This window comes from Schistocerca nitens, chromosome 3 (genome assembly GCF_023898315.1).
Source record: "Schistocerca nitens isolate TAMUIC-IGC-003100 chromosome 3, iqSchNite1.1, whole genome shotgun sequence".
Classification (NCBI taxonomy): Eukaryota; Metazoa; Arthropoda; class Insecta; order Orthoptera; family Acrididae; genus Schistocerca; species Schistocerca nitens.
In genome coordinates this window covers 638,724,696-638,742,022 of record NC_064616.1, presented here as the reverse complement: position 1 = coordinate 638,742,022, position 17,327 = coordinate 638,724,696, and the positions used below count along the sequence as shown (strand labels likewise).

The 17,327-nt window shown below is 40.2% G+C and overlaps 1 protein-coding gene across 1 annotated transcript in view; it reads right to left on the bottom strand.

Annotated features, from left to right (window-relative positions):
• The window catches only part of LOC126249375 (protein tyrosine phosphatase domain-containing protein 1-like), a 396,740-nt gene that overhangs the window by 119,002 nt on the left and 260,411 nt on the right, over positions 1 to 17,327 (bottom strand). The window contains exon 9 of the mRNA XM_049951029.1: positions 7,494 to 7,612. Coding sequence (XP_049806986.1) covers positions 7,494 to 7,612 — 119 coding nt within the window. The remainder of the gene's footprint in view (positions 1 to 7,493; positions 7,613 to 17,327) is intronic.

The window sequence follows — 17,327 nt, the reverse complement described above, 5'->3', positions numbered from 1 at the left end:
ATTGGGGTATAGTGCGTACGAAACAACTTGCTCGTCAGCACTGTACTTGGTTCGGAATTGATGCTGCGATTACGAATATGTGCTCCTCTTGCGTGGCGTGTGCCGAACAACAATCCGCACCGCCGCGGAAATTCTTTGCATGGCCGAAAGCCACTTCCCCTTGGCAACGCTTGCACATCGATTTTGTTGGTCCATTCAGGAATGCTCGTTGGTTGGTTGTGGTCGATGCTTTCAGTAATTTTCCTTTTGTTGTCCGGATGTCTTCCACGACGTCTTCTGCCACAATCCAAGCCTTGTCTGCTATCTTTTGCATTGAAGGTCTTCCGCAGACTATTGTTTCCGACAATGGCCCACAATTCATGTCCGCAGAATTTCAGTCCTTCTGCAAGGCCAATGGTATTCAACATCTGACGTCCGCGCCGTTTTCGCCTCATTCAAACGGTGCCGCGGAACGATTGGTCCGGACTTTCAAGTCACAGATGTTGAAATTGAAAGAGTCGCATTCTCGGGAGGACGCATTATTGCTCTTTTTGTCCTCGTCTCGCTCTCAGCCCCGCGATGGTCGCTCGCCGGCTGAGTTGCTCCATGGTCGTTCTCATCGAACCTTGATGTCTTTGCTGCATCCGCCGCATCAGGTTCCTGTGCAGCGGCAGACTCCTGCATTTGCTCCTGGCGACGTTGTCTTCTATCGCACCTATCGCGGTTCCCGGCGTTGGCTCGCAGGGCGCATTCTTCGCTGCCTCGGCCGTGCGATGTATTTGGTTTTGGGGGCCTCTGGTGAGGTGCGTCGGCATCTCAATCAGCTGCGCCTCTGTCGTCGCCCGGGTTCTGCCGCTCCCCGTCTGCTTTCAGCGACGGAGCCGTCAGGTCAGCACCCTGGGGACCCATCTACTGGCTCGCCTCATCCCCAGGTGTTACCGACGCTGCCTTCTGTTTTGCCTCATGGCGTCGCGCCGCCGCCGCAGCCGCCTCCGGCGCCGCCCGCCGTGGACGCTTCGCTGCAGCCGCCACGCGCCTCCCTGGGTCACGCGCCGCCGATCGCTTCCCGTGACCAGCTGTCCTCCGCCATGGAACTCTTGCCCGCTCCGGACCAGATGTCGTCATCGCGCGTCGGATTCTCCGACCACATGGAGGTCGACCCTTCGGCCCCTCCTGTCTCTTTACGGGCGCATACACCGCATGTTGACGTGCACCCTGGACTAGGTTTTCAGACGTCTCCTAGCTCCCCTCGGACCGAATGGCCGGGTGCGGGTGGCACAGCCTCGCCTGTTGTTAGGCTCCCCACCTCATCGCATACAACATGGGGTCCTCCCCAAGGCGGGCGGAAGCCTTATCTCACGACCGTTCGCCGATTTGCGGGGGAGGAATGTGGTGTCACAGCCAGACACCACACGTGCTAGGTGGTAGCTTAAATCGGCCGCGGTCCTGTAGTACATGTCGGACCCGCGTGTCGCCACTGTGTGATTGCAAACCTAGCGCCACCACAAGGCAGGTCTCGAGAGACTGACTCGAACTCAGCCCAGTTGTACGGACGACAGAGCTAGCGACTAGACGTACGAAGCCTTTCTCTCTCATTAGCCGAGAGACAGAATAGCCTTCAGCTAAGTTAATGGCTACGAACTAGCAAGGCGCCATTAGCCTTACAGTGATTGTAATTAAAGTCTCCTTTGTGCGATGTACCACAATGATTGATTAAAGATAAGTATTATACCAGCTACGTACTTTTCTTCATAGCATTAATTACGTATCCTGTTCCAGTACTTCACGCCCGTCTGCGTTAGTCTAGCGTGCCTTTTAAGCCACCTCTATCTACAAGGTGTTGGCCCAGCTGCCGACACATCAGTCCCCACCCAGAGATACAAATCGTGGACTATTTTACCTCCAGAATATTTTACCCAGGAGGTTTGCATCATCATTTAAACATAAGAGTAGAGCTGTATGCCCTAGGGAAGAATTATGGCTGTAGATCCCCCTTGCTTTCAGCCATTCATCCTAATGGGTATGTGGCTGGGACTTGACCATCTTGCTGCAAAATTTCCTGGGTTGAAGCAGTGCAGTGGAGATCAATTTATTCAAATAAAATATAGATTTGAAAGTGTTGGAATTTGTAAATGATTTGTGTGACCAGTAAGTGTTGGATCCATGGCATTAAATCTGCATTCACATTCAGCCATAGATAAAGGTATAATTTCAACTGCTTTCACAAGTTGTTTCACAGAAGTGTGAATGTGTTGAGGATTTTCTTCGTACATTTGCAAATCTTCATCTAGTGATGCACACTCACTTCCACGTATTTTAAAATCCACCTTCTTATATAAATGAGGAATTGACATATCAACATAAAACAACACATTAATATTAATCTGAAGGTCATGTGTCTGAATTAAATACTGCTATATCCAAAAATAAATTCATGTCTTCAAAGTGGTTTTTAATATTGTCTACCAGACACTGAAAAACCTTCTTCTGAAATTTTTGAAATCTGTTATGTTCATCATGAAATGGACCTTTAATTATGACTCCCTTGAATGTGCATTTTTGTCCAACTGTTGTACATCATTCCAATCAACCGTGAGTCATTTGCTTTCAGTATGTTGATAGTTTTTATCCCCATGACAATTTCTTTTTTTTGCTGTAAGTGCTGATGAATTTCATTTTTGGATAAAGAATATCACTTGCATAAAGCACAACTAATTTCATTATAAGGAACCACTTTGTGGGACATTTTAGCAACTCTTCAAATTTAGATCTGTCAGAAACTGATTGGGAATCATCATGACTCAGTTTTTCAAAATGATGGACAAGAGACTGTTGACTTCCAAGAAGTACTTGAAAAATATTAAATCATGAAGCAATGCAATATACTTAAAAACATGCCCTAGTTTTAATAGCTGGGATTATAATTCTTGTGAAACATTCTGTAGTAGTCCCGGATTTTTGAGATGTTGAGAAAACTCAGAAGATAAGGAAGCTAAAAACGTCATTCAATGGTTGTTGCACTGTTAGTTACATAATATCACCCACCATGGCCAGGTTATACCACACTGGATGGTAAAAATCAGTTTTTAATTGTCCTTAGGCCAAAAACTGCATAAAGAGCAACAATAAAATTAGTTTTCAATTTCCCTGAGACCATAAACTGCATAAAAAGCAATAATGAAATTGGTTTTTAACTGGTGCAAGACATGTTCAATATACTGTCCACAGTGTTCTCACCCAAGTTGAAATCGAGAAACAGCATGTTCCACAACGGACTTGAGTGTCACAGGTCTCATGTTCAGAATGTGTTGTACTATCTGTGCCTTCAGTATAGATATGCTTGTAATTGGAGCACTAAATACAGCATCTTTCAGATAACACCACAGGCAGAAGTCACACAGATTAAGATAAAATGATAATTAAATCAAGACTCTATGCTGCCGACAGGCATTGATATACATCAACGGGGACAGTTGAAAATGTGTGCTCTGACTGGAACTCGAACCCAGGATCTCTTGCTTACATGGCAGATGCTCTATCCCTCTGAGCCACTGAGGGCACAGAGGATAGTGCGACTGTAGGGACTTACCCCTTGCACGCTCCCTGTGAGACCCACATTCCCAACTTAATTTCCACACACTACATTTGTAGTGCCCCTACCCATTACACTTATTACTTGTGGGAGACAATCTTACTGAGTCCCATAAGAATTTGGGCAATCCCATGTGCATCTGCACAGAAGGAGGTCAATAGCCAGTTAGCCTTAACTATATGAAAATGGTATCTGTTCTTTCAGACATGTCCAAAAGAACAGGTACCATCGGTGACCATGCAGCACTCTAGAATGAAATGATAATTAAATAAAGACCCTACGCTGCCAACAGGCTTTGATATAAATCAATGGGGATAGTTGAAAATGTGTGCCCCGACCGGGACTCTCCTGCTTACATGGCAGACTCTCTATCCATCTGAGCCACCGAGAGCACAGAGGATAGTGCAACTGCAGGGGCTTATCCCTTGCATGCTCCCCGCAAGACCCACATTTCCAACTTAATGTCCACACACTACATTCATAGTGCTCTTGCCCATTACACTCAGACAATCTTATCGAGTCCCGTAAGAGTTCAGGCAATACGTGTGCATCTGTACAGAAGGAGGTCAATCGCCAGTTAGCCTTAATCATATGAAGATGGTATGTGTTCTTTCGGACATGTCCGAAAGAACAGATACCATCTTCATATATATAAATCAGGGAAACAATTCTATTGCACTAAATATAGATGATAAATTTATAGATTGTGTAACAAACACAAAGTTTTAAGAGGTGAATACTGATTGTCAATGAACACAGAACAAACACAGAGAGATGATAGAAAAGCAGCATGTTTGGCTCTCGAATCTCTGGCATCAGTTTATGACAGCTAATGACTTTTGGTGATACATTATTTCTACATATGCTCAATTCTTCTTTTCTGGAGATAATGGCCATCAGAGTAATGGCTAGAAGTACTTGTTGAGCTCTCTGTAAAGAACTGTTTAAAAAACTGGGTATCCTTAATGCACCAAGTGACGTACTGTGCATATCAGAGAAAACATTACTAAATATTTCACTAAAGGGTAGATACATAGTCAACAAACAAAAGCCAGTTTGGGCTTGCATTTATCAAGGAAAAACAAACAAAGACTCTAAACAAAATTTTTTGGAATAAAACTGTGCAATAAATTGCTCAAGGAGATGGAAAACATTACTGACATACATCTGCTTATGAAGGCAGTTAAAACATTCTTTATAAATGATGTATACTACACAATGAAAGATTACTTAGAGGACTCAGTGCAGAGTCTAGTAATGAAAAGGGATAACTACAACATATGGAAGGGATAGATTGCTATTCACAGCAAAGATAACACATTGAATTTCAGACAGAATTTTCAGGTGGACAAAGAGGAGGAAATGAAGAAAAGTTCACATGCCTGCAGTCAGTTTTCTGAATGGACTGGAGTGAAAGTAAGGGCACAGCAGCATGTTCATGGTTTTGGAGTCACCAGTGGTGTCCTTGATGTGTGCAGCGATGAAGATTTAAACTATGTTTACATTAAAGAACATTGTACAATGAGGACCAGGTGAATGAGGCAGTGGTGTTGTTTAACACACTTACCTCACGAATGAGCGGATAGATTTACACCATCCTGCCATCCTGATTTAGGTTTTCTGTGGTTTTCCTACTTCATTTCAGGCAAATGCCAAATGGTTCCTTCATCAAGACCAAGGCCAACCACCTGTCCTATTCTCATAAAACATATTTATATATTCTGTGTGTATGTATGTTTTTGAGCTATGCTGTCTCACTACAGCTGTTATCAGGATGCTGAATATAATTTCCCTTAATTTATTTGTTCCATGCATAATAATGCCTCATTTACCTTTATATCTTTGGAATTTGGAATTTGAGTTTTAGCCTCTTTTTATGGCTCAGTGAAGGATTCTCAATATTTCTTGTAGTGCAACTTGTCTTGATTAGAAACAGCCCTCTGCATTAAACAAAGCTTTGTTTCTTACACAAGAAACTCTGATCTGAGGTGTCGGTCAACCTTTCTCTCTACATTATATGTACTGGACCTCACCTGGTGTAAAGGAAAACGAATTCATTGTTTCAGTAATACTTTATGGAAGTAATTAAATTTCTCATCTACTGTGGTTGGTTGGTAAGCTTTCCATTGGTCATCCTACAGATTTTCTCTTGCTAATGTAACTGAGTCAGCATTTACACTTCTGTGAATTTTGCTTTTCCCTTCCTGGTTAAACATATAGATGGGGTGGCTTACTTCCAATATTTTTCTGCCACGGTCAAATACATCATTTATTATATGACCAACATCCACTTAAAAATTAGATTTTAAAATAAGTTATCAATCTCTTTTGCATTGTTGCTTTCTATTCTTCTTAGGAATGTTACTTTGGGGGAATGAACCAAAAGTAAACAGTAACTCTAAATGTTCTCAGTCAGTATGATCTAAGATGAAATTAATTTTCAAATCACGACATGCAGTGAGTTTTCAGTTATTTTAATTAATTTTAATTAACATTATCTCTGTCTCATGATGTTTAACATATTTCCTGTTGTGGCTTGTATGTTGTTAGAACTATTACCTTATGTGTTTCTAAAGGGCAGAATGTTGTTCAGTGCAGCACTCATTTAGATCCATGATCTGGGATTTAATTTCCTTCTCTCCTGATGTCACACTCAACAGTGTGGTTAAGGTTACAGTTCAAACTGTTCCTGGTACCAAGAACTTCTTGCAGAGTGTCAAAATTACAGGTGACATTGCTTAACCCTGCAAAAAGTTAAGGTCACTCAGCCTTAAGCCCAGAGGATCACACGATGCTGACCAGGGACCATGTAATACTCTGCCATATGGCATCATGCAGGTGTGGTATGGAGGGGCATGGAGTCAGCAAATGGCTCTCCCAGCTACTGTCAACTTTCCAGACCTTGGAGCTGGTACTTCTCATTCGATTAGCTCCTCAGTTGGCATCATTGCAGTCAGACCTGCTGCCCACTCAGCTATTAAAGGTGACACCGATAAGCATTGCACTCGGCTTAAAAATACAAGTTATGAGGTATTCACTACACTGAGTCACAAAGGGTTATAACTGAAAAGCAGAGTTATTGTTCTGGTCTTGATGTCTAGCAAATGAGCATGCGAGTAGTGTGTACAGTACATGCACTGTGTGTAGTGCTAATTACTTGGTTTTCATTCATACATCATGTTTCTGCATATAGCATTAAGAAGGAGAGACTTCAGGGATGTGGTATAATCAAATTACACATTAACAGGTAAAAGAAGTCACAGTAGACTTTTTCTGCAGTGTATACCAACAGCCAGTTATAATAATCACTAATCTACTTTTGATAATTATGGCAATTACTTCTAGATTACATTATATGTGTGCATATCATAAGCAAAGCAACTAAATTGATGAAAGCTTGCTCTTCTTGTTACACCAAAGGGCTTTTTTTTATATATTATTTGATAGTAAGCATTTATGTTACTTTACTGATTTCAGAGAAACTGTCAGATAGGATAAATTAAACCATGTCTGATATAAACAGAACAGCTAACAGGAATTTACATTCTTGAGTTTAAATATTCTGATGAATGATAGGTGTAGTTAATGTGGTTCTCTGTTACTTTGGTTTGGAATGTTTGGGTATTTCTAATTTTCTGACTGATTTCTGGCCATCTGTTATAGACATTAGCAACAGAATATATAAACTTCATTATGAACATTAGACAGAGATGCAAAGCATTTATGGAAACTAGATTTATTTGTAGTGTTATGAATTTCACATTTCATCATCAATTTATGTTTATTATCAATCAAAAATACTATTAGGGAGTCAACTTGTATTAGACTATAGTTAAGTCTGGCTAAATAACAATATTTTTGAAGATATGGATTGAAAGTGTGCCATTTTTGCACACCTTTGTGACAGATATTGTAATTTTACCTTTTCTGTTTTGCCAAACTCATAGGTTTGTGCTGAGTCATCTAAAGACATATCCCCATCAGCAATCTGCCCAATGACTTCTTCATTTAGAGCAGACATCAGATAACTTTCATCTACTTCTGAAAATAAAATAAGTTATGTTATTATGTCCTCCTATACTGATTTTATGATATAAATAAACAATATTTTAAATTACCCACTGACTGCATAAAGAGAACTTATGATCAGTGAACAAACAGAGTAGTAATATCACACAAAAACTGTAAAAATTCAGTGCCTGAATATCGAGTCTTAGTGTAAAAACTACTTAAAAACTGAATACTTTACTGTGACAAAGATAAATGTATAATTTGCTTTAGTACAGCACTAATTTCTTCCTCACAACCATAAAATAGTATTAACTAGCAGCAAGAAATAATAATGTAAGTGTCTGAAAAATGATAGACAATCTATTCAATTTGACGTCCACCATTGTGTGGCGAAAATGAAAAAAGTATGAAATAGCAAGCAATTAAGATGTATTTGCATCCAATAAAGGTAAATAAATTGATGAAATTGGTGATGACACAGAAGTAACAGTGCCAGATTTTATCATGAGTGAATTAATTGCAATTAGTTACAAAGGTGAAAAATAACATACCTGTTATTGTGAGGGTTGTAGAGTTTACACAAAAATTGTTCTAATAACTCTGTCAAAATTCATTTGAAAATTTTCTTTAAACACAGGAAAATCAAGGAAGGTCTAAACTTTCAATTGTTGACAATTATAAAGATGAGTGGCTTGGATATCACAACTAACAGAGCCAAAAAGCATGTGTTAATTGCAAAAATCAGCATGATATCTTACGTCAACAGCATATTTGTTACACAGCAAATATAATTTGCAAGTGAGTTATTTCCATTCTTAACAATAATTTAGTGAGTAAATTTTGAGTAGACAAATGGTCTCAGCAATTGGAAGAGAGCACAGGCCACACACCGGGTGATCAAAAAGTCAGTATAAATTTGAAAACTGAATAAATCACGGAATAATGTAGATAGAGAGGTACAAATTGACACACATGCTTGGAATGACATGGGGTTTTATTAGAACCAAAAAAATACAAACGTTCAAAAAATGTTGGACAGATGGCGCTTCATCTGATCACAATAGCAATAATTAGCATAACAAATTAAGACAAAGCAAAGATGTTCTTTACAGGAAATGCTCAATATGTCCACCATCATTCCTCAACAATAGCTGTAGTCACGGAATAAAGTTGTGAACAGCACTGTAAAGCATGTCCGGAGTTATGGTGAGGCATTGGCGTTGGATGTTGTCTTTCAGCATCCCTAGAGATGTCAGTCGATCATGATACACTTGCGACTTCAGGTAACCCCAAAGCCAATAATCACACGGAAAGAGGTCTGGGGACCTGGGAGGCCAAGCATGACAAAAGTGGCGGCTGAGCACACTACCATCACCAAAGGACGTGTGCAAGAGATCTTTCACGCGTCTAGCAATATAGGGTGGTTCTAATAAAACCCCATGTCATTCCAAGCATGTGTGTCCATTTTTACCTCTCTATCTACATTATTCCATGGTTTATTAAGTTTTCAAATTTATACTGACTTTTTGATCACCTGGTATACCTACAAAAAAGTTTTAGAACTCATATATGGTACTAGACAGTACTAAACATGATTTAAGTTGTTCTAAACTAGTCTATATTATTTTTAATGCACTTTGTTTTATTACTACTGTTATTATTGCCATTTATCCTTACTTTAATTAATGTGAACTGTTATTATTTATTATTATTATTATTATTATTATTATTATTATTATTACTATTACTATTATTAGCTTTTTATCATCTCTAAGATTATCATTTTGATGAATGTTTTGGTAATATATCTGTATGTGTTGTTCCTCGTCAAATGTAAAAGAGGGCCTTAAGGCCCTAATATGGTCAGTCTAAATAAGCAAATAAATACATTTCTATGTCACTCCCTGTAATCTGCAGCACAGCAGAGAGAACTCATTCTGAGTTAAAATACAATGACCTATCTAAGACAAAACCACCTTCTCCATACAATGCAGCATGATTACACAACGTGGACTCTTCAGACATGATAATCTCTAAAGTTGTTGGGAATATTAGAGGTAACAAAGTGGTTCCCATGTTCTTGAATTTTCTAGAACAATTTAATTCATGACACCACTGTGACTGTGAAAGAGGAAACTGGTTTCCAAGTTTATTGTGGACTTCATGCTAGGTTGTGCAAGATAAGTAGGAACACTTCTGTGAAGTCTAGAAGGTATGAGAGAGATACTGATCGAAGGAAAGCTGTGGGGATGGGTTGTGAATGGTGCCTGGATAATTCAGTTGGTATAGCATTTGATTGCAAAAAGCCAAGGTTCCAGTTTAAAGACCCAGACTTGTAGACAATTTTAATAAGCCAGGTCATTTCAAATCAGTATATAATCTGCTGCACAATGAAATTTCTTTCTGAGAACAGAGGATGTAGTGTTAGATTAGTCATTCAGACACAGAAATACTATCTAGTATGTCCCATTATGATTACTGTCCATGTTATTCCTTAAAGATTTAGGGGAGAGAATCTGTTAAAATATCAGACTTTGCACAGATGGAGTTATCAACGAAGAAATGTTATTTGACAAAAATTGTGGAAATATCCAACCAGATCTTCACCAAATTCCTACAAGGTGTAAATACTGGTAGGTGGCTCTTAATCTAGTGAAATGTAACATTGTGAACTTCAGGAAACAAGACTTTTACTACACAGGTGTGGAGTGTGTGATGTAATGAAGCCTGATACATGTTTTGAATCCTTCAATACCAAAGGTTATCAATAATTTCACTTGTAAGTAGAAACGTTTTTATAAAACTATGTAAACTAAAATTCATTACTTCATGCATAACCATTTATATTCTAAATGATTAGGATAATTTTGACATTTTAACTTGAAAAATCTGTAAATTTATTTTAACTGTTTTGCTAAATATGAAACAATGTCTTTGACAAAGGTGTAAATAATTTAAACCTCTTTGCCTTCAATGTTATCTTTGTCCTTCTTCTTGTTGGGACTTGGTGAGAAGTTTTGTGTGATAGTGATGTTATACTTGTAATACTGTAGAAAGCAGACATGTGTAGTTGGAACTTGTAGCTCAAGGGAGCAAATGAATGTAGATATTTGAAAAATTTAAAATACAAAGAATTAAAACTGGAAACATTTTATTTCATGTCATAGTTAGTGGCTCAGTGAACATTCACAATCATGGAAACAGTTTACTTTCTTTGTACTACCAGGGACATAGTAAGAAGAAGACAATGAGACCACCTACAAGACAACCAACTAAGTAAAAATTTGTAGTTTAGTAAAGTGAATATATCATTCAATGACCTTTCTTGTAGAACAGTGACGGAAGTTTATTTAGTGCACCCATCATTGTATAGATGTTGCTGAAGTGATGTATTATGGCCACAACTTAAGTCATGGCTTTTCTAAATGTAAGGTCTACCTAGGTGTAATGATAAGCCGATGATCAATAAACAGCCCAGATGTTGATTTGATGGTTTTATTTCCAACTGTGTTGGGTTCACTAGGACATGGAATGAGTAAGTTTTTTACAAATACAATATGAAAATCTGAGCAGGAATACAGAAAAAGACTATTCATATTTTCTTAGAATCATTAAAGCACCATGGAGAAAACAGATACCAAGCACAAACGGATACAGAGCTAAAGTTAAATAACATTCTTAGTGGCATTATTAAAATTTTACAATTTATTTACTTAAAAATTCATCTAGACTGTAAACAGATTTTTCTAGCAGAAATATTTTGTGCCAAGCTCAAATTTATGTGTTAGCTGTGTATGTCATTCTTCCTCTGTGTGTTATGCTCATGGTAATTACTGTTTGGTTGAAATATCTCTATATTTTTACAGACAAAACACAAGAGAGAAAAAAATATAGTGGCATGTACTTGTGTATATTTTAAGTTTTCGAAAGCTATTTCTACATGAGTCTCTTGGGTGCAATCCACATATAACTGTTAAAGCTCACTTCTGAGCAATGAACACTTTCCTTGTTACTGACTGGTTGCCCCAAAAAATATTGCCGTATTCAATGATTGCATGAAAATAGCCATAGTATGCCACTTTTGCAGTGTTAGGTTCAACACATGTAGTGACAACCCATAAAGCATACGTAGCAGAGCTAATCGTGTTACAGAGATCTATAATATGCAAAGAGCATTTCATTTTCTTGTCAATGAGCTCTCCAAGAAATTTTTTTGTTTCCATTCTTTCTAATGGCTGATTACCACATGTCACACTTACCTCTCTCTCTTTTTCTGTTTTTGTATGGAACTGAATAAAGCTGGTCTTTTTGGAATTTAATGAGACCATTCACCTTGAACTAATTAACCACATCTGAGAGTATGTGATTAATGACTTCCTCAAGATTACTATCTGTTCTACTGCTCATAAAAATTGTGGTATCATAGGAAAATAATGTAAATTTACGCAGCAGGCTTGTACATGATGGTAGATCATTTATAAAAATCAGCAATAATAGTGGCCCAAGAAATGAGCTCTGAGGCACTCCACATGTAATGGAACTCCATTCAGAATGTGAGGAAGCATCACATACTTCACCTGAGCTATTCAAGACAAATTTTTGTTTTCCGTCTTGGAGATACGGCTGTAGCCAATTGCCTGCAACACCATTTATTCCTACTAATTTTGCTTTTTGCAAGAGAATCTGGTGATCAACACAGTCAAATGCTCTAGACAAATCACAGATGACACCAAGTGCTAGCATTTTCTCATTAAGGGTTTCTAGGATTTAATTTGCAAGTGCATATGTTGCATCTTCTGTTGAACGGCCCTTTTGAAATCCAAATTGGCTCTTGCTGAGAGCTCCATTCTTCATTAGATGATCAGTAATTCTTACATGTATTAGTTTTTCTAGAATTTTAGAGAAAGCTCTCAGCAAAGAGATAGATTGATAGTTAATTCAGTTTTATTGCCCTTTTTGTACAGGGGCTTCACAATGGCATTCTTAAGTCTACTGGGAACAACAACTTTCTGAAGGGAAGCATTGAAAATATGACAGAGAATAAATGAAGTCTTCACAGCTTGTCAGTAGAGTAGCATCGTCTCGTAGCAATGTTTCGATAGAATGCGTCTCCATCATCATCAGGCGAAGTGTTGGGATATCGTCGGTCGTGGGCTTATATTTCTGCTGGACCGCTCTCTGCTTCCCGCAGCTGGCCAATCAGGTGCCCGTGGAATTGCCCAATGCGACTGGATTGGCCGGTGGTGAGGGGGGGGGGGGGGGACGCGCGCGCGGGGTTAGAGTCCCAGCGTCTGTCTGTCAGCTCCGTCTGCGGCCCTTGGTGGAATGGAACATTCTTCTCTGATTTTCCTGATTGCAGGCTCCCAGGCTGTGCTGAGATGGTAGCCACTGTCGCGGTTGATTAGGTTGTTGTGTAATCGTATTTCTATGGACTCTTTGATTACTGAGTCCCAAAATCCATTTGTACTGCATATTTTCTTTGTGTCCTTGAAATCGAAGGTGTGCTTCTCGTCAATACTAAGTCCCGCCACAGCAGATTTGTTGGTCTGACCCAAGCATACATGCCTAATGTGTTCACTGCGGCACTGTCCTATATATTGCATCCCACATTCACATCCGATCATGTACACACCTGGTGCCGTCAGTCCTAGTGGATCTTTGGTTGAACCAAGAAGTCTTTGATTTTTCCTGCTGTGCAGAAAATGGTCTTCACTTTGTTTCTTGAGAATTCTCACGATCTTGGATGTCAGAGGACCCGCGTATGGCAAGAACGCACAGCCCATTGCTTAGTCTTCATCCAGTGTCTCTTTTCTCTTCTTGTGGTCAGTCTTCAGAGCTTTCCTTATTTGTGTCTCACTGTATCCATTTGTCTTGAAGGTGTCCTTTAGGTGTTGTAATTCTCCTGGCAAACTTTCCTTATCACAGATGGACCTGGCCCTGCGCACTAAGGTGTTGAGTACAGCATTGCATTGTGCAGGGTGGTGGCAGCTGTTGGAGTTAAGATAGAGGTCTGTGTGTGTTTTCTTTCTATACACTGCGTGTCCCAGCATGCCGTCCATGTTTCTTGTGATCAGGATATCCAGAAAGGGTAAGCTTCTGTTATCTTCTATCTCCATGGTAAATTTGATATTTTGAAGTATGTTGTTGAGGTGTTGTTTGTCCCTGCCATGTGGCCAAACTACAAAGGTATCATCATCGTACCTGTAGAAGGCTTTTGGCTTGTGTTTAGCAGTTTCCAATGCTAGCTTTTCGAAGTGCTCCATGTATAGGTCGGCTATACCTGGTGCTAGGGGGGAGCCCATAGCTACACCATCTATCTGTTCGTAGAACTTCCCACCACACTTGAAATAGGTGGTGGTTAGAACATGGCAAAAGAGCTTGATGATATCCTCCTCAAAGTGTTCTTTGAGTAAAGCCAGGGAGTCTTCTATTGGTACTTGTGTGAATAAGGATGTCACATCGAAGCTGACTAGTAGGTCTTCATTTTCCAGCCGCATTCCCTGTAGTACTTTCACAAACTCAGCTGAGTTTTTCACATGGTGTGGACCGTAACCCACCAAGGATTTTAGCATCTGTGATAAATGCTTAGCAATACCATATGTTGGTGAGTTAATAGTGTTTAAAATAGGGACAGCGAACATGAAGGCGCAGTGCCAAGCAGACCAAGGCCAGACAACACAACCGCGACTGCCACAGTACCAGCGTCAGCATTTTCTGTTTCCGTCTTGTCCTTTCTGTTTTCTCCAGCATGAACATTCAGTATGCCCTAAGTGCCAGGCTACTTGTAATTCTTACCAGAAGAAAGGCCACATAGTCTCCATGTGTTGTTTGCCAAAGGTTGCTCAGAATATGGGTATAAACGTAAACTGTGTGACTCCAGTGCTTGTGACTTCTCCCAGGCTGTTTATTGAATTAAGTGTTTTCACCAAGTGTTCCAGTTACAGTTCAACACAGGTGCTGCAGTGACATTATTGAATTCTCAAACCTATGTGAGTTTAGGCTCAGTGCCATTACAAGAGTCAACTGGAATTTATAACAAACGGAACATTATGCTGTCGGGACAATTTATGGCATCTGCCTCTTACAAGTCAGTGGCTCTTTCCATTATGTCTTTTGTGGCTGCTGATGCTGGTGTTGAGAACTTTTTGGCATAGACACATTTCAGGCATTTGGATTTTCTATCATTGATGCAGTTCACCTTATGTCTGACCAGGTACCATATCCTCAATTGGAAATACTGTCTGAGGAGTTTTCAGACTTGTTTTTGGAAGTTATGGGGGTGGCACAAATTTTTCTCCTCATATTTCTGTGAAATCCATGGCTCAGCCTTGTTTTTGTCATGAATGTGCTATTCCTGTCGCCCTGAAAGATCAGGTGAAAACAGAATTGGACAGACTTCAATCTGTAGGGGTGGTGCAACCTGTTACGGGTTGAGTATTGCTCATCAGTATGGGACCCTTACCAGGTTGGATTAATAGAAGAGATAGACATGATCCAGCGAAAAGCAGCGCGATTCGTCATGGGGACATTTAGTCAGCGCGAGAGCATTACGGAGATGCTGAACAAGCTCCAGTGGCAGACACTTCAAGAAAGGCGTTACGCAATACGGAGAGGTTTATTATCGAAATTACGAGAGAGCACATTCCGGGAAGAGATGGGCAACATATTACTACCGCCCACATATATCTCGCGTAATGATCACAACGAAAAGATCCGAGAAATTAGAGCAAATACGGAGACGTACAAGCAGTCGTTCTTCCCACGCACAATTCGTGAATGGAACAGGGAAGGGGGGATCAGATAGTGGTACAATAAGTACCCTCCGCCACACACCGTAAGGTGGCTCGCGGAGTATAGATGTAGATGTAGATGTAGATTGAATGGTTGTCTCTGCTAGTTGCAGTCTGGAAGCTGTTGGGGAAACTTCAGTACTACTGTCAATGCACAGTTGATCAAGGATACATATCCTCTCTCATGCCAGGAGGCACTGTTGCCAAAAATATTGGGTGGCGTGTATTTTTTTAAATTGATTTTCCTGAAGCGTATTTGTAGGTTCCTGCACATGAAGAGTTGTGGCAAGTTATGGTTTTGAATAATCCTTTTGGTCTCTGACAATATTTGCATCTTCCCCTGCAACTTTCCAGTGATTTTTAGAGCATTTGACTGTGCCTGTCCCTGGTTGCATTAGTTATTGAATGATGTTGTCATGGGCTCCCCCACAGTCGATCACTCGAAAAATGTGTGCACTTTGTTTTCTGTGTTACAATCTGCAGGCTTATGGTGTAACCTAGCAAAATCTCAGTTCTTTCAACCTTGTATTATTTATTTGGGGTTCTAGATAATGAGAGATGGGGTTTGAGCTCTGCCAGACCACATCTCCACAGCTATGTCTATGCCTTGCCCCTCGCCCATGAAGGAGCTTCAGGCCTTCCTAGGGAAGATAAGCTATTACCATTAATTCCAGCCAGGGATGGCCACATTGGCCCACCCATTGCATGTCTTGTTACACAAGACTGTACCTTTTTGCTGGAGCGTGGATTACAAATGTTTTTTTTTTATGTTGAAATCCAAACTACTCTCAGCATCTTGTTTAGTTCTCCCCGGACCAGCACATATTTTTGACAACTGACACCTCACAGTACAGCCTTGGTGACATCCTAGAGCACTGATATGAGGATGGCTCTGAACCACCTGTTGGTTTTGTCTCTAAATCTCTCACTCTGGCCCAACAGCATTACTCTCAGGTGGAAAAAGAGGCTCTTGCCATAGCCTATGCTCTTTTGAAATTTCATATTTTTTTTGTATGGCTCTAAGTTTCACCTTATTACTGAACATAAACCCTTGGTTTCCTTGTTTAACCCTGGCACTTCCTTGCCTGACAACGCAACACACTGCCTACAACACTGGGCACTGTTCTTGTCTTCCTAAAACTATGAAATCCATTTTTGACCTATATATAAACATGTCAATGCAGATGCCTTGTCCTGCATTCCTGTGAGTCCTGACCCTGATGTTGATCATGAGGAATTGCTTTGCTTCCCTCTTGATATTTAATTGCATGCTCGGATCTAGAGTTTTCCAATTATGAACTTGCACAGCTTGCACAGCTGCCATTGCCACTTACACAATTCTACACCACATGGTTTGGTTTGTTCAACAGGGCTGGCCAGATAAACCAACAGGTTGGGCTTTGGACCCCTAGTGCAACACTTTTTCCTTATGATATCACCTCTTTTTTTCTGACAGTGTTTTGCTATTGTCCGTGGAAGATCTCTCTCCCAGAGTAGTCATTGTTGCCGCATTACAGAGTGAGGTTCTAAGCCTTCTCCACCAGGGCCATGAGGGACTTTCACACACCAAACTTTTAGCTACAAGACATGTTTTTTTGGCCAGGGATTGGTGATGAAATTGTCATTTTGTCACAGCTTGTGAGCAGTGTGCCTGACAACAGGCACCTCCTAGGGTGGCCTACTCCACACCAGCCATGGGAATGCACTCATGTAGATTTTGTAGGTCCCTTCCTGAATTCCTATTGGTTGTGCATACATTTTCTTGGTCTCCTTGCATTCTTTGGTGGGTCTTGACATTGACTGGCAGCACAGTTCATTACGCTTTTGTGGGTGTTTTTTATTGTCTTGTACTTTAGTTTTAGATAATGAGCCCCAGTTAGTTTCTCACACCTTTAAATTGCTTTGTTTCCATCATGGCATTCCTCACGTTATGGCTTTGCCATTCCGCCCTTAAT